Source organism: Phyllobates terribilis, unplaced genomic scaffold, assembly GCF_046119375.1.
Source record: "Phyllobates terribilis strain yellow unplaced genomic scaffold, ASM4611937v1 Scaffold_1__5_contigs__length_1240528914, whole genome shotgun sequence".
NCBI classification, from domain to species: domain Eukaryota; kingdom Metazoa; phylum Chordata; class Amphibia; order Anura; family Dendrobatidae; genus Phyllobates; species Phyllobates terribilis.
Genome location: NW_027362761.1, coordinates 1,074,443,909 through 1,074,464,564, shown reverse-complemented (window position 1 = coordinate 1,074,464,564; position 20,656 = coordinate 1,074,443,909). Strand labels below are relative to the sequence as shown.

General features: G+C 40.9%; 1 protein-coding gene across 10 annotated transcripts in view; it reads right to left on the bottom strand.

Moving 5' to 3' along the window:
• The window catches only part of FRYL (FRY like transcription coactivator), a 298,660-nt gene that overhangs the window by 60,858 nt on the left and 217,146 nt on the right, over positions 1-20,656 (bottom strand). For all 10 annotated transcript variants that reach the window (XM_073645520.1, XM_073645519.1, XM_073645521.1 and 7 more), the window contains 14 exons: positions 20,072-20,158; positions 17,943-18,114; positions 17,116-17,248; positions 13,588-13,695; positions 12,587-12,824; positions 11,341-11,526; positions 11,072-11,158; positions 8,303-8,571; positions 7,976-8,171; positions 6,140-6,264; positions 5,241-5,298; positions 4,552-4,643; positions 4,044-4,216; positions 3,122-3,282 (listed from right to left, as the gene is read on the bottom strand). In XM_073645520.1, the coding sequence (XP_073501621.1) occupies positions 3,122-3,282; positions 4,044-4,216; positions 4,552-4,643; positions 5,241-5,298; positions 6,140-6,264; positions 7,976-8,171; positions 8,303-8,571; positions 11,072-11,158; positions 11,341-11,526; positions 12,587-12,824; positions 13,588-13,695; positions 17,116-17,248; positions 17,943-18,114; positions 20,072-20,158 (2,085 nt within the window). The remainder of the gene's footprint in view (positions 1-3,121; positions 3,283-4,043; positions 4,217-4,551; positions 4,644-5,240; positions 5,299-6,139; positions 6,265-7,975; positions 8,172-8,302; positions 8,572-11,071; positions 11,159-11,340; positions 11,527-12,586; positions 12,825-13,587; positions 13,696-17,115; positions 17,249-17,942; positions 18,115-20,071; positions 20,159-20,656) is intronic.

Genomic DNA, 20,656 nt, shown 5'->3' with positions numbered 1-20,656 from the left:
AATGACAACCAAAAACATTCAAATGACCCTGATCAAAAGTTCACATACCCCAGTTCTTAATACCGTGTATTGCCCCCTCTAACATCAATGACAGCTTGAAGTCTTTTGTGGTAGTTGTGGATGAGGTTCTTTATTTTCTCAGATGGTAAAGCAGCCCATTCTTCTTGGCAAAAAGCCTCCAGTTCCTGTAAATTCCTGGGCTGTCTAGCATGAACTGCGAGCTTGAGATCTCCGCAGAGTGGCTCAATGATATTGAGGTCAATTGAGACTGAGATGGCCACTCCAGAACCTTCACTTTATTCTGCTATAGCCAATGACAGGTCGACTTGGCCTTGTGTTTTGGATCGTTGTCATGTTGGAACGTCCAAGTACATCACATGCGCAGCTTCCGGGCTGAGGAGTGCAAATTTGCCTCCAGTATTAGCTGATAACGTGCTGCATTCATCTTTCCTTCGACTTTTACCAAGTTTCCTATGCCTTTGTAGCTCACACATTCCCAAAACATCAGCGATCCACCTCCGTGCTTTACTGTAGGAATGGTGTTCCTTTCATCATAGGCCTTGTTGACCTCTCTCCAAATGTAACGTTTATGGTTGTGGCCAAAAAGTTCAATTTTGGTCTCATCACTCCAAATTACCTTGTTCCAGAAGTTTTGAGGCTGGTCTCTGTGCTGTTTGCCGTATTGTAGGCGAGATACTTTGTGGCATTTGCGCAGTAATGGCTTTCTTCTGGCAATTCGACCAAGCAGCCCATTTTTCTTCAAGTGCCTCCTTATTGTGCATCTTGAAACAGCCACACTGCTAGTTTTCAGAGAGTCCTGAATTTCAGCTGAAGTTATTTTGGGGTTTTTCTTTGCATCCCGAACAATTTTTCTGGCAGTTGTGGCCGAAATTTTTGCTGGTCTACCTGACCGTGGTTTGGTTTTTACAGAGCCCCTGATTTTCCATTTGTTAATCACAGTTTGAAAGCTGCTGACTGGCATGATCAATTCCTTGGTTATTTTTTTGTATCCCTTTCCTGTGTTATACAGTTCAACTACCTTTTCCCGTAGATCCATTGACAATTCTTTTGCTTTCCCCATGACTTACAATCCAGAAACGTCAGTGGCTGGATGAAAGATGCAAGAGTCTGTCTAGATCCCAGAAACTCACTCAGCTTTTATGCACACACACTGATTACAAGCAAACAGGTCACAGGTGAGAATGTTACCATTAGTATCCATTCAAACCCATTTGTGTCAAATTCTGTGCATGTTATCCGGCCAAAATCACCAGGGTATGTGAGCTTTTGATCAGGGTCATTTAGATTTTTTGGTTGTCATTAAGATTTAAAAAGAGAAAAACAGTAGTTAAATGGCTTCACCCAACCAATAACCATGAGCGGAGAAAACGTTTTTTTTGTTATCATTCATATTCTTTGAAACAAGGCCAAGAAAGGAAAAATTCAGCCGGGGTATGTAAACTTTTGAGCACAACTGTACTTGTCATTAGTTTGGGGTATAAAATTGTGATGACAGGTTCTCTTTAAAGAGGATATCTGACATTTAGTCACTATTATTTAAGTTGTACACTGATAGGAAAACAATAACTCAAATATTTAACACCACACATTAGTCGTGTATACATAAACACTTAATAGCCTAGTGCAGGCTACAGACATCTGCAATAGCTGACCGTGCGGCAGTCCAGAGCTTAATAAAGGAAGTAATCTGTTACGTTCAACTAAATAGAAGTCGATGTGTTCGGGGTTATAAATACAGAGAGATTATCTTCTGCAGAAAACAAGATCGGTGGGGTTGTGATCCAGGCACCTTTTATGGTTATTCTGAGCAATGACCTAGAAACAGATGTGCTCCTACAATTTATCTACTTAATCCTCTCTCGGATGGAAAAGCTTTTCATACTGGTCAGCAGCAGCGTATATGGCAGGGCAAAGGGGGAAATGACTGAAAGCTGGAGCTGGTAACAAATCCATTGAATCAGACCAGATCTCTTTGAAAAATAGGAAGTCTGCGCTATCAGCTTGGTGGGAGTCCAGCTATGCATTAAGTAGCTAAAGCAATGTGAACGCTGAAGAGGCAGCGTGCTAATCGTGGGGCCAACACTGCTCTGATGCTGTACCCGAACTATAGGTCATCAATATTCTCATTAATACTAAAAGTAGGTGAAGGGCTCTGTTCACACTGGCACGTCTTCCGTTGTTACAGGATATATGGAGCATATAATGGATCTGTTAGACTCTGTCATGATGCGTTTGACACCTCGGTGATCAGTCAATCTTTTTTTCTACTTTCCTTAATTTGAAAAGGAGTCCGTCAGGTTTTTATGATCTACCCTTTTTTTATCCTTAAATGCCACAGCATGCTATGCCATTCTAATATCAAAGACTGACAGTCACTTCCAAACAGAAAAGCAGGTGTGAACAGGTGCAAGATAAGCGGGCCACCTGCATAACATATGGATGTGGCTCTCTTAGCTTGCACCTATTTTTTAGTTTGGAAGTGACGGTCAGTCTTTGATTTTTGTATACATAGGCTCTCTATTTGAGAACTCCCCCATCAGCTTATGACTGTTTTAATCACAGCTCGATCCTACCTACCCTTATAAATGTAGGCTATCAGCCAAGGAGAGGTATCATATTAGATTAGGTTCCCAGCAAAGAAGGTCGCCTTGTCGTTGGCTACTGGGAACACATGAATTGGCCAACTTATGCGCCAAGTATCTTCATTTTAACTTTTGTTCTAGTGCAGAAATGCAATTCCAATTTCATGTATTCCATGTTTGCAAACTACAGCGTTACAGAGTGCAACTTTAATTCGTTAATTGGTACGCAATTCTGACCTTCAAAAAAAACAAGAAATACTGGATGTAAGTGGCTAACGAAAAGTGCATTCATGCCAGCTCCTGGAATAAAGCACTCATCAGGTTTGGGTATTGGAGCATTTAGACATAGGCTTGATGGCAGAGGGTATGGGGCGGAAATTAAATATGATGGAGGCCAGTCACCTGTATGGATGTCTGCCGTGCGGCACTAACATACAGAACAGAATATTCCCATTTAGCGGATGTATATCCTCTTCCATGGTTATGATGACAGTATATAATATTGAAGAGCTGATTACCTTCAGTGCACAGTACTGATGGCGGTTTATCTGCATATTCCGATCACTGTATCTGTCCAGCGGGGTGAACATTATGCTGAACGGTCCGGCCCAATGGCTGAATAACATGAAGAGGCTATGGCGCAGGCTCTGCTGAGGAAAAATACTTCTTCTCTGGTGCACTGGAAACAAACAGAACATGTCCTAGTATATTCTTTACATCAGCATCTCAGCCTGCACAAGATCTCTCCAAAAAGTACAAATTCCCTGAAGAAACTTTTTTCTACAGCAACCTGTATTCTGGCGACACCAGACACAAACTGTAGTAATATTGGTGGATTCTGGTGACACGCTCATAACACAGAATGTAAATGTGGAGAAGTCAATGCCAAGGTGCAGAAGGCGCTAGGATCCAGTAGAGCGAAAAAAAGGCAAAAAAAAGATAAGCTACCGCAAAAATCTTTTTTTTAGAGAAACAAATGAAAAAATATTAAAAAACATCATTTATTTGAATTCTCTAAAAACAAGAAAAAAGATAGCATTAGGCCTACGCATTTCGAGTGCCACCGCGCTCTTAATGATAGGATTATGAGCCTTTTTCAGCACCCTTTGCTCACTGTTGCACATGGCAATTATTTTACAATTACAAGGATCACATCTGCATCAGAGGAACCCAAGTTGCTTGGAAAAAAAAAACACAGTACCCTATAACGAAAACCTCACTGACGTCATGTATTGTCAGTTTTCTAATTCTATGATGGAACAGCAATTAGGAAATACAAAGGCAGATGTGAACCGAACGTGTTCCCAAATAACTGCAGTACATGTATTTGGTACAAGGCAATGTGCTTCAATTCGGTACATTTATTCCAGCAGAATATTTAGACAAAGGTGTTCTGCTCTGTATGGTAACTGGTTATATATGAGGGAGGGCAGGGAATACCTGGAACGTTCTGAATGATGTTCGCCACTAAGGCACTAAAATGGCATCGGATGTCTTTCAGTGTGTCAGAGTCCTTCTCGTTCTCCGCTTCCAGTAACTGTCGGGTGAGGTCCACGTATTCCAGAAGAGTATTATTCAGGGAATGGGTCTCATTATCAAGGCCTCCACTTGCACTAAGAGAAAGCAAAGATGAGACTCCTGCTCAACCATGCTGCATGCAACATATATAGGAGAATAATTCTACCAGCACTAACGTGGAGTCTGCACAACAAGAAAGTAAAGTTCTCAATTTTTGTTAATTATGTCCTTTATGTATTTTTCTCTTAATAAGGACCAATACATTTTCTATTTTTTATACAGATTTTTTTCGGTGCTGGATTTTCTTTTGTTTCTTGTGGTTGCACGGCTGGTGCTGGTCCAGTGTTTTTTCCGTGCATTGATTTTGCATTCCGGTATTAATGACCACTATGGTGAGCTGATAGTTTGGGCTTTTCTTTGTATAACCTACCTGTGACTAATCACACCAGCATCTGCCAGCAGTTCAAATATACGGACCAGCTGCACTCGTAAAATATCTCGACGCCTGCGCCGCTTCATATTCTGTTGAAATAAAAAGATTAATTAACAGGGAAATTACATTTTGTTGAATATTTAAAAGGGATTTTCCAGAACACAGTAACCCAGATGACAAAACATATCAGTGGGGGTCCAAGTCCAGTAAACGCTGTGCCCCCTTCATTGCATACCAGGCATAGCGCCAATCACAACTGGTAGCGGCTGCGCCTGGTATTGAAGATAAATGGATCAACAGTGAGCTGGAGTATCAGGTATAACCATCATCAGGTGTATGCTCCTGTGCCTGGTTACAATTAAAGGGGCGAGGAGCTTGCTGGAGTCTGACGCCCACCCATCTGATTCTGAGGACCTATCCAAAGTTAGACAGGTATATTTAAATTTTATATAATTTTTTTGGCCAATAATTAGTTTTCAAAAAGAGGGTTATCGGTGAAATAATTCTAGTAACTAAAAGTGCAATTTTTTTTTTTTTTTTATCAGTTCTAGGCTGTGCATACGACTTTTTTCATTATACTAGGTAATTATATTCAGTGTTCATTCATTTGGCATGCAAAAGAGGAAAATAAAGTAATCGCAGCAGGAAACACAATATGACAGTGAAATATAATATAATATAATTACCTCTGGTCTCCTATCAAGTGCTTCTTTAATGATGGGGTGCAACTCCTCAATTAATTCCCTGGATACAAACAACATACAGTCATCTTAGACACCTGTCGTGAAAACAGCTGTTGCGGCAGGCGACACTGGAGTTTACTAGTGATGAGCGAGTATGTTCTATTAACCCTTTCGGCGAGTATGTTCGGTCAAGCACCAAGTGGTTACAGCTGCTCGTTGATCTGTTTGAATCGCTCCCGTGTGCATGATTTGAAACTGTTCGACAGCTTTAATACATGTGAGGAATGTCTATTTCTTACACATTCCTCACATATATTAAAGCTGCCAAACAGTTGCAAATCATGCACACGGGAGCGATTCAACCATATCACCGAGCAGCTGTAAATACTCGGAGCTCGGCCCGAGCATACTCGGACAGAACATACTCACTCATCACTAGAGTTTACCCAAAATCTACTCTCCAGTGTAACAAATAACAGGGAAAGCTTACACTCAGACTTGTCATTAGCAGTGATTTTGTGATTTTAGGTATATAAAAATGTCATTGAACAGAGGGCTGTGCAGCAAAATCTATTCCAGTATTTGGAGCTTCACTAACGCGTTTCGGGGAGTACTTTCCCTTCATGAGACTGTACACAACATTATAAGCTTGTTTTTCTCCAATTCTCAGGTTCATGGGCAGTGTTTGGTATTGCAGTTTAATCTTTTTAATGTGAGTGGTGATATCCTGCAACACCAGAAACAGCCCATAGACAAGAGTGGCATTATTTTTGAGAACATAGGGAAACAAGGGAACTTTTATTGAAATCCAGCATTATGCCTTGGAGCCCAATACAAGGAAACATCACAAGCATGAAATAAGAAGCCACTGAAATAAGTACTGGATCGGGCGTCCTCCTTACCTAAAAGCTCCAGGGTTGGTCCTGCCAAGGCCCAGAACAAGAGATTCTGTGATTTCCATGCTCTCAGAACGCATCATTGGTACTATGTGCTTGAATAGGGATGAGGGGGACGGACTGCCGATGATCTGGAAAATACAAACAGTTGGACAAATCACTTTAGTAGGTGCAGGTAGAAGCTTCCACATAAGCTCAAAAGATTAGATATACAGGGTAAAGGTACCAAATGCAAGAGAAGGGTTGTATTATTTTTAGCCAATATTCAAGCAACCCTGTTGGTTCTCCCATACGGCGAGCCCCTTATACAGCTGGAGAGCTGAACTAAAGCCCCCGTCACACTAAGAGATCGCTGGCGAGATCGCTGCTGAGTCACAAGTTTTGTGACGCAACAGCGACCTCAGCAGCGATCTTGCTACGTTTGACACGTAGCAGCGACCAGGCCCCTGCTGTGAGATCGCTGGTCGTGTCGAAATAGTCCGGACCTTTTTTTGATCGTTGAGGCCCCGCTGGGTAGCATGCATCAGTGTGTTTGACACCTTACCAACGACCTCGTTGGCGACTCAGAACTGAGACACATAGGCGTGCATCGTTATACAGGTCGCTACGGGTCGCCGCATCGTTGCTACGTCATTGGGAAGATCTGACTGTTTGACAGCTCACCAGCGACCACATAGCGACGCAGCAACGATCCCTGACAGGTTGTATCGTTGTCGGGATCGCTGTAGCGTCGCAAAGTGTGACAGTACCTTAACATTATTGCCCTGCAGCAATCAGCGGACACACAAGCAAAAAGATGATTGCATCTTGTAGGTCAAAAAGTCCATGACTGTCCCTCATGCCTCAGAGAATATGCAAACTGTATGGAGATGAACAGTGGCAATGACAATCAGTTATCGCCATACAGTTTGCAGATTATGTGCAGCGCTTTCCTATCTCGAGCAATCTCATAGACAATGAATGGAGCGGTGGTCAGACTCCAGAGAGCAGCAAGTTATCATTTATTCTGTGAATAGGTGATAACTTGCCAAGATGGGAATGACCCTTCAAGGTTTCAATATGTCGTCAACCACTTTTTGTCAATATGCATGATAGCATCAAGAGCACTGCCAAATGCTTTGGATAAGGAATAGTGATAAAAGAAGATTTGGCTACAAGTCTTGTGCCTGTGATAGCAGTCTGAAGAAATAAAACTGTAGTTTTTGAAGAAGCCAAGTATGCTTCCAGACACTCAAGTTGACCTTATACCAAATAAAACAAAGTACCTGTATACACTTTGGTTATAGTAAGGGAGAAACTTTGTGTTCAGTTTGCAGTGGATGAAAAAATCCTTTTAATGGCAATCCAAATTATTTTTAATGTTTCGGTCCCTATTCACAGCCCTTCATCAGAAACTGATTGCCGTTTGGATGACCAGATAGAATGCAGAGCAGCAGCGCAGTCAAATGGCGACCCCGCTATGGTATAAATAGGGACCGAAATGTTAAAAATAATTTGGATTGCCAATAAAAGGATTTTTTCATTCACTGCAAACTGAGCACAGAGTTTGTCCCTTACTAATCATATGGGCTGAACCCGTATTTGAGGAGATAGAGGGAAACAAGCAGGTGGGAAGGTGCATTTAAATGACTAGCCACACCAAGGGTGCACCGAGTGCCTGTGTTTGGGTTAGCGTTCCTTTAAACAAGTGAATATTGGCAGAAAAAACTGTGCTCAACTTAAAAGTTATTTTACAACTTTTTTTTTTTTTTTAGGAGAGAAAAAAAATGGAAAACTAAGATCAGGACTCCATTAACAATGGCAGAAGTCCCCTTGTGACATTAGCCTTCATCGATGACTTACTTTAGAATCGATGCAATATCCACTGTCAGGGGTAGACGCCAGCGTCTCTGGAGGGGAACATCGAACAGAACCAGCAGAGGCTGAAGAACCGGTGGATGTTGCTGCACTGCAGCAAAGAATCAAGTAGTTTCTCCAAAGGCCGATGTAAGAATCGCTGCCGGTGACTGCAGTCACCTTCTTTGCATTAATGGGACTACTGAAAAAATGAATAAAGGATTAACCTAAATTAAAAGTTGATTTCCTTAATATTTTAAGGATGGAAATCTATAAATACCAAGCTAATAACATGCATTATATTACTCGTATCTACTCCACAGAATATCTTACTTTATATCAACTTGTGGTGAAAGCAGCTGAAGGCGGGTGTAAGAAAACATCCAGGCATAGCTGACTGCTGTGGGGCAGTACTTGGGCAGGTTCTCCTGTTTCATGAAGCTGGACAGGCTTATTATCCAGGGATCCTGACCCTGAGTGACATGTGCAAAGATCCAGATGTGGGATGGACTGACGACATCAAACTGATGGCTGATGGGAGATGAACTCCACTCTGCAAGCGTCTGCAGATCTATTGAGCTAGGACAGTATAGCAAAGTGGTCTAAAGAAAAGAAAGAAAAATCAGACCAGACTTAGATGAACGGTCTACAGAGGAAAAGCCACAAATAAACAACAAAATATAGGATTATTCAGTAAACTGAAGGTTGAGCATAGATTAAGAAATACTAATGTACACACTTTATGCCGACATTTTAAGAGTAACCGTCATTTTAATTTTTATTTCATAAGTCAATAGTAAATAAGCCCCAGTTACAGAGAGGGCCTGCGTTACGGAAGGTAGGGGGTGGTAATTGGGCAATTGCCCAGGGCCACCAACATTTCTATTCCGAAGGTAAGACTGCTTCAAGAGCTTTGGTGACATCACGGTCATGTAACCATGATGTCACCAAAGGTACTTTAACTGCGGGAGTCTAGAGGAATTGAAGAGGAGGCAGTGTGTGTATGTGCAGTGTGTGTATATATGTGTATGTATGTGCAGTGTGTGTATATACATGTGTATGCATGTGCAGTGTGCGTATATATGTGTATGTATGTGCAGTGTGTGTATATATGTGTATGCATGTGCAGTGTGCGTATATATGTGTATGCATGTGCAGTGTGGGAGTATAAATACAGGTGTATGTGCAGTGTGTGTATATATGTGTATGTATGTGCAGTGTGTGTATATACATGTGTATGCATGTGCAGTGTGCGTATATATGTGTATGTATGTGCAGTGTGTGTATATACATGTGTATGCATGTGCAGTGTGCGTATATATGTGTATGTATGTGCAGTGTGTGTATATATGTGTATGCATGTGCAGTGTGCGTATATATGTGTATGCATGTGCAGTGTGGGAGTATAAATACAGGTGTATGTGCAGTGTGTGTATATATGTGTATGTATGTGCAGTGTGTGTATATACATGTGTATGCATGTGCAGTGTGCGTATATATGTGTATGTATGTGCAGTGTGTGTATATACATGTGTATGCATGTGCAGTGTGCGTATATATGTGTATGTATGTGCAGTGTGTGTATATATGTGTATGCATGTGCAGTGTGCGTATATATGTGTATGCATGTGCAGTGTGGGAGTATAAATACAGGTGTATGTGCAGTGTGTGTATATATGTGTATGTATGTGCAGTGTGTGTATATACATGTGTATGCATGTGCAGTGTGGGAGTATAAATACAGGTGTATGTGCAGTGCGTGTGTGATGACATGATTATATTTGAATAAATGTTGATTTTTTTGATCAATAATAAATGTGGATTGTTGCTCATGGAAAAAAAAAATAAAACATCCCCTGAAAATAATCCCTAACCCAGCACCAAAGAAAATTAAAACCTGAAATTAATTTACCGAATTTTACTAAATTTACTAAAAGTCAAATTACATATCAGGGACTATTACCTACCACTGTATTTCCACAAAAAAAAGGTGCAAGTAGTCAGCTCATTGTGTTTTCAGGGTGATGTGCAGTGTTCCTTTTCCCCCACAGACTTTTGCATTTAGCTTAAAAAGTTCAACTTTGATTTTATCTGACTAGATCACCTACTTCCACATGCTAGACGTGCCCCCTACATGGCTTTTTGAAAACTGCAGATGGGACTCCTTATGGCTTGCTTTCAAAAATGGCTTTCTTCTTGCCACTCTAACAATGAGGCCAGATTTGTGGAGGACACGACTAATAGTTGTGGACACATTCTCCCAAATGAACTGTGGATCTCTGCAACTTCTCCAGAGTGACCATGGGCCTCTTCTCTAATTGGTGCTCTCTTTGCTTGAGATGTCAGTATATGGGGGCGGCCATGTCTTGGTAGGTTTGCAGTTGTGCCATGCTCCTTCCATTTGTGGATGATGGATGTGCTTTGTGAGACGGTCAGGGCTTGGGCTATTTTTATTTTTTTTTAGAACCTAACCCTGCTTTACTCTTCTCCACAACTTTATCCTTGACCTGTCTGGTGTGTTCCTTCGTTTTCATGATGCTGTCTGATCCCTAATGTTCTCAAACAAACATCTGAGGTCTTCACAGAACAGTTGTAGTTATACGGAAAATAAATTTCACACAGTTGGCTCAATTTACTAATTATGTGACTTCTGTAGGCAATTGGTCACTTATGATTTTATTTAGGGGTATCAGACTACAGGGGGCTGATCATCTTCAGATCAATATTTATTAAAATAGTTAGAAAAGCATGTATCCTTTCCACTACTCTTCACAAATACTTGCTACTTTGTGTTGGTATATGATATAAAATCCCAATAAAAAACATTTAAGTTTGTGGGTGTAACATGAAAAAATGTGGAAAAGTTCATGGAGTATGAATACTTTTTAAGGCTAGGTAATATTGGACTAATCCCTGTACATAAAAACAGCGCATTGCTCCTCCTGTACTCGATGGAAATATATGACAGAGGTGATAATGTTATCATGCTTGCAGCACTATCTCACTACAGATATGATTTTCTATGCATAATCTATATACCCCCCATGTACTGCACAGCCTTTGAACCCTGTCTTGGGTCTATTAGGTAATTGATAGTTGTACCTGATCTGCTCCTGTGAGGTGTATGAAGCTTTCCAGAATGGACGGACTAAGCCTGTCCATTACATCAATAGCCAGCTCCTCTTCACCCTACAGAAGAGAAACACAAAGAAAACACATGAAGTAACTGCGACATCCCCGAATTCGTGTAACCCAAATGTGATCTAGATTATGAGAACTCCATACAGTACAATAAATGCCCTCAGTGCAGAACCAGGATCAAAGACACTTATGTGCGTTATTAAAACATATTTGAGAAACTACTAGCTCACCTTCGAAATTTCAAGGACTGTAAAGAGAGCTCGTATCTCTCGGAGGACGTTGACGGCCAACCTCCTGGTGGCAGGTCGGCTGTTACACAAAATCACCAGAGCAAACCCTTCTACTACATGGAAAACACTAGAGACCGGACTTCTTTCAAGAGGGAGCGTATGGGAGGCTCCGTTGTGCATACCCCGCTGCAAAAAGTAAAAAATATACATCAAATTCTCAATCACCAGACATGTTTCAGTGCATAAAGGGTAGTTAGCGGATATCGCTTCCTCTCCAATAAGATCATTGGGGAAGTAAAAGCCCAGGAAAAGAGCTGTTTGGCTTTAATGCATTTATAAAGATTTGCTGTGAGAATGGCGAGCGGTACACAATGTGCAATTTTTTTTTGCAACCTTTGATTGATTTAGCTCTATGCGTCCAACGTCCGGGCGATACAAATTTTGCGCTTACTTTGGATTTTTCAGAACTGACATCTCTATAGCTTCACTCATAACATATATAGTATTATATTATGTTGCTAAGGATACGCTATGTGTCTGAAAAGCATCAATGTGCCTTTTGTATTTTTGCTATGGATTTTAAGTGGATCAATAAATTAAAATTAAAAAAATCAGGACTTTTATTTAGTTTTATCTAATACAATGAAGGATCTCTCTCTCTCTCTCAACATTGCTTGGTTAGCCGAGGACAGCCCGCGTGCACAGAACAAAAACGTGGAGGTGAGCTGGCATTTGTATCTTTTCGGGAAGATTTTTCCCCTCCAGATTTCCATAGCCATTTTCCAGGCGAAACAGTGCGCCGTTGCTGACGTCTTTCCCCAAGTCAATGGGATACACCAGGTAAGAGCCATTACTATCTTAAAGTAATTCCTAAGATATACATCACCTTCTGATTGATGTGTGAATAGACTTGTGCGACCATCACTCTCAGGATTATGGTGGTCACTGACTTCCAGCGGAGCAGTGTAACCGCAGCAAAACTACATTGACGTAAATGACGCTGGCTGCAGTTTCTTTCGTTCTCTTTATCTGCGGGGGCCCCGGGGGTCAGATCCCCACCAATCAGAAAGCAATATCATATTCTAGCAATATATCATCCTATAATGGAACACCCCTCTAACAGAGCCTAGTCAGAGTACTCTTAATTTACCTGTCCCGTAAAGCTAAAGCGGCAGGAATAAAGTAATGCTAACTACTGGTTCCTCTTTACCCCCAATCCGGCAGTGTTATGATGAGGTGGGAATACCTGGGCGTCAGTGTTTTTATTGTGCATTTGAACCGCCTGCTTCCACTGATTTATTAGCTGCACCAGCATCTTCACCGCATTGTCTAGAAGTGATGGGTGCACATCAGTCACTTCTCGCACAATGAAATAAACGAATCCTGAAAGAACATCCTCCCGCCAGTCAGGAAAATCAAGCATCAGTGCCTGTAAGGTATTGAACGCCAGCCCACGCAGCTCTTCATCCATATGAATGGTAAGTCTGGGGAGAGAAAGAACAGTCATGCACCGCAGCGGGCTGCAGCGAGCATTGCTCATCCTGCAGAAAGGAGCAGGTTAAACGGTGACAAATTACAGCACGGGACTGGTCATTCTTATGTTTAAGCGCACATTGCACGGTTTCAGAGCGGAGCTGTGCTAGTGTAACACAATGCACAGACGGCAGGAGGGGTCACCCCGCTTCATTCTGCCATACACATATTTATATGGAATATTCTATCACAATGCACCATAGAGAGGAGCAATGTGTTTTTTGGACTCACACTATCCTTCAGCTCAATTGTTGCAGCATTCGTACATTTTTCTGTCAGGACGCTGGTTGGCATAGAGACATACAGTGTCAGATACAGTGGCATGTAAAAGTTTGGGCACACCTGGTCAAAATTACTGTTATTGTGAACAGTTAAGTGGAAGATTAAATGATCTCTAAAAGGGCTAAAGTTAAAGATGATTCCCACCAACTATGCTGCCCTCCAGTAACCCATTGTGTACCTATCCTGTGCCACCCTAGGACGTGCCCACAGTTTGTTCTCATGATACATGATCACTACTGCATGTATAATATCATTCTGTGCCATCACTCACTTTATTGGCTTATCTCTTTGTGCTATATAGATGGCATTTTATAGAACACTGAATAGAGGTTAGATTTTTGCCGATTGCTACTATTAGTTGGGATTGAGATACAGTAACGATATTGTTTCTAATAGAGAGCATAAAAAATAAAGTGTGCACAATAGGTTTACCTTGCAAGCAATTCAATGAGGTCCGCTCTGCTCATGCCATCAGGAATAAGCCTAGGGATAGCAGCGATGCATGTTCTGAACAAGTCAATCTTGGGTTTTCTTTCACCTCTGTTACATGCAAGCAACAAAAAAATAGAAATCAGACATTAGTATCTGTTTTATATCTCCAGTACTGCATTGCAATGGCTGTCGATGCAGGTCAATAACTACAAAACAAGTCAATCTTACCTAGAGATATCTACTACTACACTCATTCACCAAGCAAGGCTATCATGGTCATAGATAACAGCCATCAAGTAATGAAGAAAAGAACATGGAGAAGAGACAGAGTGAACGATTTATTCTGTTTTCCTTTCAAAGAGAATGTATCACATATATTATGTTTTACTAATTAAAATCAGTCCATGAAACACTTTTTTTCTTCTAATTTGATTTTATTTTCGGGTTGTAGGACTTTATTCTCTTCTCTACACATTATTGGAGGGACAGCCAAATTGCATGAACTGCATCTGCTTTACAGTAGCCACATGAACCAGAAATCTGGTGGTTGGCAATGATCTGACTTTTAGTATTCTTGTGAGCGTGCTTGCACGTCTGTACATGAGGAAAAGAGGTGAACTATTACCTATCGGTGTTGTGCCTTTTGCCTCTAACATTATAGCCTTTCGGTGTAACCCTGCCTGTGATAATAATGATATTACTGCTGAGACGGAATCTCTATAAAACAGAAAATGAGGCCTAGTGGCTCCTGTGAATTTTTTTTTATTACTTTTTATTACATTATTATTTTATTACATTTTTTTTATATTATACACAGTTGAAACCACAAGGTTACAAACACTATATAAAAAGACACATATGCATGTTTTTCTCAATATCAGACATGAAATCAGAATAAACCTTTCCCGTTTTAGGTCAGTTAGGATTACCATAATTTTAATATTTGCCAAATGCCATAATAATGAGAGAGAGAATGTTTTAAGGCATTTTTATTACTTACTGCAAAGTCAAAAGTTTACATACATTTCATTAGTATTTGGCACCATTGCCCTTAAACTGAATGACTTGGGTGAAACGTTTAGGATATCCTTCCACAAGCTTCTTACAATAGTTGGTCAGAATTTGGGCCCATTCCTCCTGACAAAACTGGTGTAACTGATCCAGGTTTGTAAGACGCCTTGCTCACACCTGCCTCTTTAGCTCTGCCCATAAATTTTCAATAGGATGGAGATCAGAGCTTTGTGATGGCCACTCCAAAACATTGACTTTGTTATCCTTAAGCCACTTTGTTACCATTCTGGCAGTATGCTTCTGGTCATTGTCCATTTGGAAGACCCATTTCCGCCCAAGCTTTAACTTCCTGGCTGATGTCTTGAGATGTTGCTTCAGTATTGCCACATAATCATCTTTCATGATGCCATTTATTTTGTGAAGTGCACCAGTTCCTCTTGCAGCAAAACAACACCACAACATGATGCTGCCACCCCCGTGTTTCACAGTTGGGATGGTGTTCTTAGGCTTCCAAGTTTCTCCCTGTTCCCTCCAAACGTAACGATGGTCATTATGCCCCAAAAAATTCAATTTTAGTTTCATCAGACCACAGGATGTGTCTCGAAAAATTAAGGTCTTTGTTCCTGTGTGCATTTGCAAACATTAATTTGGCTTTTTTGGAATCAAACACATGGCATCATCATATGGGCAGTCCAGAATTGTTTAAAGGCACAGTAATCTTAGTGTATGTAAACTTTTGACTTTGCAGTAAGTAATAAAAATGCCTTAAAACATTCTCTGTCTCTCATTATTCTGGCATTTGGCAAATATTAAATATTATGATAATCCTAATTGACCTAAAACGGGAAAGGTTTATTCTGATCTCATGTCAGATATTGAGAAAAACATGCATATGTGTCTTTTTATAGTAAACCTATTAATAAACTTGACTTAAAAGAGACTGTTTGCTACTATTATATTGATGACCTGTTCTTAAGATAGGTTATTCATGTCAGATGGGTGGCAGTCTGACACTTGGCATTCCCACCGTTCAGCTGTTAACATCACCAGCCTGATGTAATCCATGTATGAAGTGGAAAAGCACAGATCGCACACTGTTTATCTGCTGCTGGCTATGGCAGATCAGTTCCTATTCTCTTTAATATCGGCAGTGGGTACAAAACAGATATGGAAAAGTAAAGTACCTCCCTGTACACAGTTTAGATCTGGCGACTAATAAGGGTGAATCTAGCTGATCGGTGGGGGTGTCGAGTGTCAGTGTCCACTGATAAGATAGTGATATTGCCAAAGTTTGATGAGGGAACACAAAATCCTTTATCAATGGAGTGGACAATGAAGGGCACTTCTAAATATTCTATTTGTTTTGCAGATTGTGTACTGGTGAATGATGAACCCTAATCATTGGCATCCAAGTGTTCAATGTCATCAGATTATTAATCTGTATTGTCCCAAATGATCAAGTCATCAATCTATTTTATGTATAGATTGCTCTACTCAGACCAGGAATTATCTTGACAGATGAAAACGGTCTCAAAAAGTTCCATTTACAGATTGGTGAACCTTGAGGCGAATCACATGCCCATCGCAGTGCCCCAAGTCAGACTGTATATGGTGCCTTTGAAGTTAAAGATGTTGTGGATTAAAATGTATTTATTTTTATTTATTTTACTCACTTACATAGCGCCATTAATTGCACAGCGGTTTACAGACATTATTGGCACTGTCCCCATTGGGGCTCACACTCTACATTTCCTATCAGTATGTCTTAGGAATGTGGGAAGAAACCGGAGAACCCGGAGGAAACCCACACAAACACGGGGAGAACATACAAACTCCTTGCAGATGTTGCCCTTGGTGGAATTTGAACCCAGGACCCCAGAGCTGCAAGGCTGCACTGCTAACCACTGAGAAAATGAAACAAAGTGAAATTTGATCTGAAAGTGATGACCTATCATCAGGGGAAAAATATTATGTTGTGACTGTAAGGGCCCTTACACATTGCGTTTTTTTCTTTTCTTGCTGTCTGCCTCCAATAGGCATATACTGCCAAAAATTATAGATGACAGAACAATGTGAATCCATCTGCATCATTGTAGTCAATGGCCATGTCAATGTGTACGAATCTCGTTTTGCAGGTGTGTGTGTGTGGGGGGGGGGGAATAAGCCCCCAAACGGCCAATGAACATGGGGAAAAATGCAATATGAAAGGACCCTAAATAGATGTATTTCCATATGTAGGAAAAATTATATTAACTAGTTGAATCTCATTTTAGTAAGAAGTCAGTGTTGGGCAAACTGCACCCCAAAATGATGCACATTAATCCTCTACTTTTATAACACCCAGGCTTTCAATCTAATTACTAACATTGAAAAGCTTTGTGCCGTACAGTAATTGCCAGCTGACATAAGCTGCTAGGATCATTATTGATCACTGGGTTTAAGTACATCAAACATATTACTATTCACAACTGCAAGAAAGTGGGGTGCAAATAGATGCATCATCCAAATTATACATACGTAATCATATCTTCTGGCTCTTTATTGGACATCTGCACGCTTGTCATGCACATTGGCCTGCCAACCTCCTTATCAAGATGCCGAAGTATGCTGTCTAATGCCTTGCGTACTTGAGGATAGTATACAGACATCCCTGCAACGACATAGCAGTAATAAAAGCATTTTATCAGCATAAAATACATAGACAGCGATAGAAATTAAACGAGAACGGCTAGATTGTTCCTGTTAAGTGACATGTGCATTAAATTCCCTCTGTGAGTAAAATGATGACTAGTGCTACATGAGCCATATTATCACACTGTATTTTTTATATTGCACCCAGCAATATATTTCTAACAGTCACGGAAGGCTGTATCCCACAGACCATGTGGCAGCTCAATTAATGCTTTTAAAGTCACTGACAGCAATGGGTCACTGATAATAAAGTAAGGGGGAAATGCATTTGTTTTTCTTGTAGGGATAAAATTTGAGGATATGGGTTAAATTTATGGTCAGAAACAAAGGAGATTCTCAAGTCTTTGTGCGTAGATAAAACTGAGCCTCAAGTTTTTGTGTTCTGGTACTGGTCAGTGCATTCCCCTGGCAGTAGTATCAGAAACCAATATCAATATACATATATAGACCCGGGTCTGGTTGCCATGTTGGCACACTGTGGCAAATGGACCAGAGCTCTGCAAACTTCCTACTTCTAATCAGAAGAGGTGGCCAGCATGCCGGCAGATAGCAGGAGCTCTGCAGAGTTCTGGTCCGGCTGCCACAGGGTACCAACATGGCCGCTGGACGATGCATGGAAACATCGCCATTACCCGCACACAATGTGGACAAACCTATGACTTTTGCCTCTTCATCTGTGAGGGTTTTATTCAGAAAGATTTTCTTTACACGTAAGGTGTTTCCTGAGGGAAGAACGACTCCAGTTGTTGGCATAGGGGGCTCGCCATCTTTCTGCTGCAAGCTGTCTGCTATGACGAGGAAGACTCGGAGACCTATATTCATTCTCTGCAAGACACGCAACAGCCAAAGTAAGAGCATTCACAGGACTGACAAACAGCCATTCATGTCTGCCACACCCGCGATGTGATAACATCGGGGAATCATCTATGGCGATGGCAGATCACACAGTACACGTGAGCGATCCACATCCGGCACAGACAGAGCAGAACGTATCACTGGTCACTGAATATTTCACCACCTCGGCTGGAACCATCATGACACTATTTTCACGTACTGATATAGCGCCAGCACATGCAGTGACACACGAACATCTGTAATTAATTTCCTTAAACTAAAAGCACTTTTCACACCATTTATTCAGTGCCTCATATTTCCCTAAAAACGGGTTTCGGAAGGAATCCGCGATGGAGGCATAGACTCCACAGTGATCTGCACTGCACTGTAGCACAGGTGTACTCTACTGCAATTTTAGACAATAAGAGGAGATTGGAATATTTGTGAAGAGCCCGAAAAAAACCAAGAAAAGCACACAAATGCCATGCATAACATGCCAGGACTCCAGTGACGCACGTCACTAATACTATCGTTCATGCCAGAGTGTCACCTCTATGTTTTCTTAGGTAGCCTTTTAGTTAAAGTTGCCCAGTGAAAACAGATCATCACCTATCCCCAGGATCAGGATAGTTTGTTGATCAGTGCGGGTGCGACTGCTGGGAATCGGCAGAATTGGGAACCATTATTCCTTAGAATGGAGCGACACTGCACATGCTTCACCGTTGCTCCATTCATTCCCTATGGAGCTGACAAGTGTTGAACTTGGCTCTTTCCAACAGCCCAATTGAGAATGAATAGAGAGGGTCAACCTGCTGCTTTACCCATTTGTGCTTTTTATAACAGGGATAAAAGTTCCCCCGTTCGGGATAACAATTTGCCCTTCAGGGTCCCAGTGGTCAGACACCAAAGGACAGGCAAAATAGGTGATCACTTGCTTCCACTGGACAACCCCTTTAAGAGCTTCTGATTTTACACAGTTTCTGCCATCCTGGACACATTCTAAAATAGACAACCACAATCATTTAGTGTAAACCTATAAAAAAGAACCAAAAAACAAAAACAAACCTAAACCTATCGCTGTTGCGCAATGTCTTGTCACATAAGCGGATCCAACACTATGGCATCAGCAGGGACTTTTCTGCAGTCCTCCCGCTTCACATGTAAAAACCATTAAACAAACCATAGTCTGGTGAACGATCGGTGCACTGGCACAGCTGTGACCATTCTTTAATTCCATAATTTCCTTTACAGTTGTTCCACTTGGCTGTAGTATGTGATTAACACAGGGCGAAGGAGGAACGATCCTTCAGGGAATATGCTTTCAATGAAAGATCGTTTGTGGATGAAAAACCTGATGTTGCTCGAAGGAGCTTTTGGTCAAGTTTCCGCCTCAAAAATATAAACATGACCAACGCTATTTTAGATGACAGTGATCTGCAACCAGTCACCGGATACAATTTGTAGCTCTTAAGGGGGCTGTCCAGCCTTCAGGTACAAGTCTGCATTCACACTATGTGACTGCAGACTTGTGAATCACTACATCTGCCCATTGTGCACTGTGAGGGTTCTCTGGTGCCGGGCTGACAAGATGTGCGAGGCCTCACTCAATGCAAATGTATTGAGCAAGGCTGGACAAGTCTAGTTGGAATGTGGCAGGAAATATGTATATCGCAAACTGGCAGTCACATGACTGCCTGATTCAAGCGCCAACACTGGGGAATCCTCACAGCAAGCTGTTCACGCAATGTGAGTATTCACAAGTCTGCAGTCACATTCCATAACTGCAGACTTGAAGCCTAGGGCAGAACAACCCCTTTAAGTTTTACTCGACAACAAATCATTTTGGTCAATATCATTATTTTCATCTAAGTCTAATGTCTCTGGGCACCTGTAGCTCATTTCTACTGCACCAGGATTATATTGAGAATACAGCATCACTTGTCTTTACCTCTGGGTTGATCGTAAATGTTTTAGATGATTTTCCAACACTCAGGAGGTCAAATATTATTTCTTTCATTGCAAAATCTAAGCGCTCCTATAAAAAAAATGAATATAGATATGAATTACATTAAGTATACAACTGCTAAAAGAAAAATAATTAATTTCCACACACGTCAACTCGTTGTTTTTTTATATATATATTTATATATAAACAGACCATTGGCCATTATAATTAGTAAAATACAATAGCAATAATGTAAATGATACCTATTCATAGATGGAAAAAGGATTTTTGCAGTTGAGAATAAAAAATTGTATATTTTTTTTAATGAGAGGTGCCAGGTTAGGTCCCCCACCTTTTCTAAGGATGGGTCGTGAAGCAGACATGGTCATATATGTCTCATACCTATACATAAAAGGCAAAGTACCTAGCTTCTAATACATTTTTATTAATGCTTTTCAACATAGTAACAATTTTAATTTTTATATGCTCATTTGTGGGGTTGTCTAATGACTATATATTTTTATTCATTACAAAAATACTCAAATCTGGGTTTATATGTTTAAAAAACAAAAACAAAAAAGCTCTCAT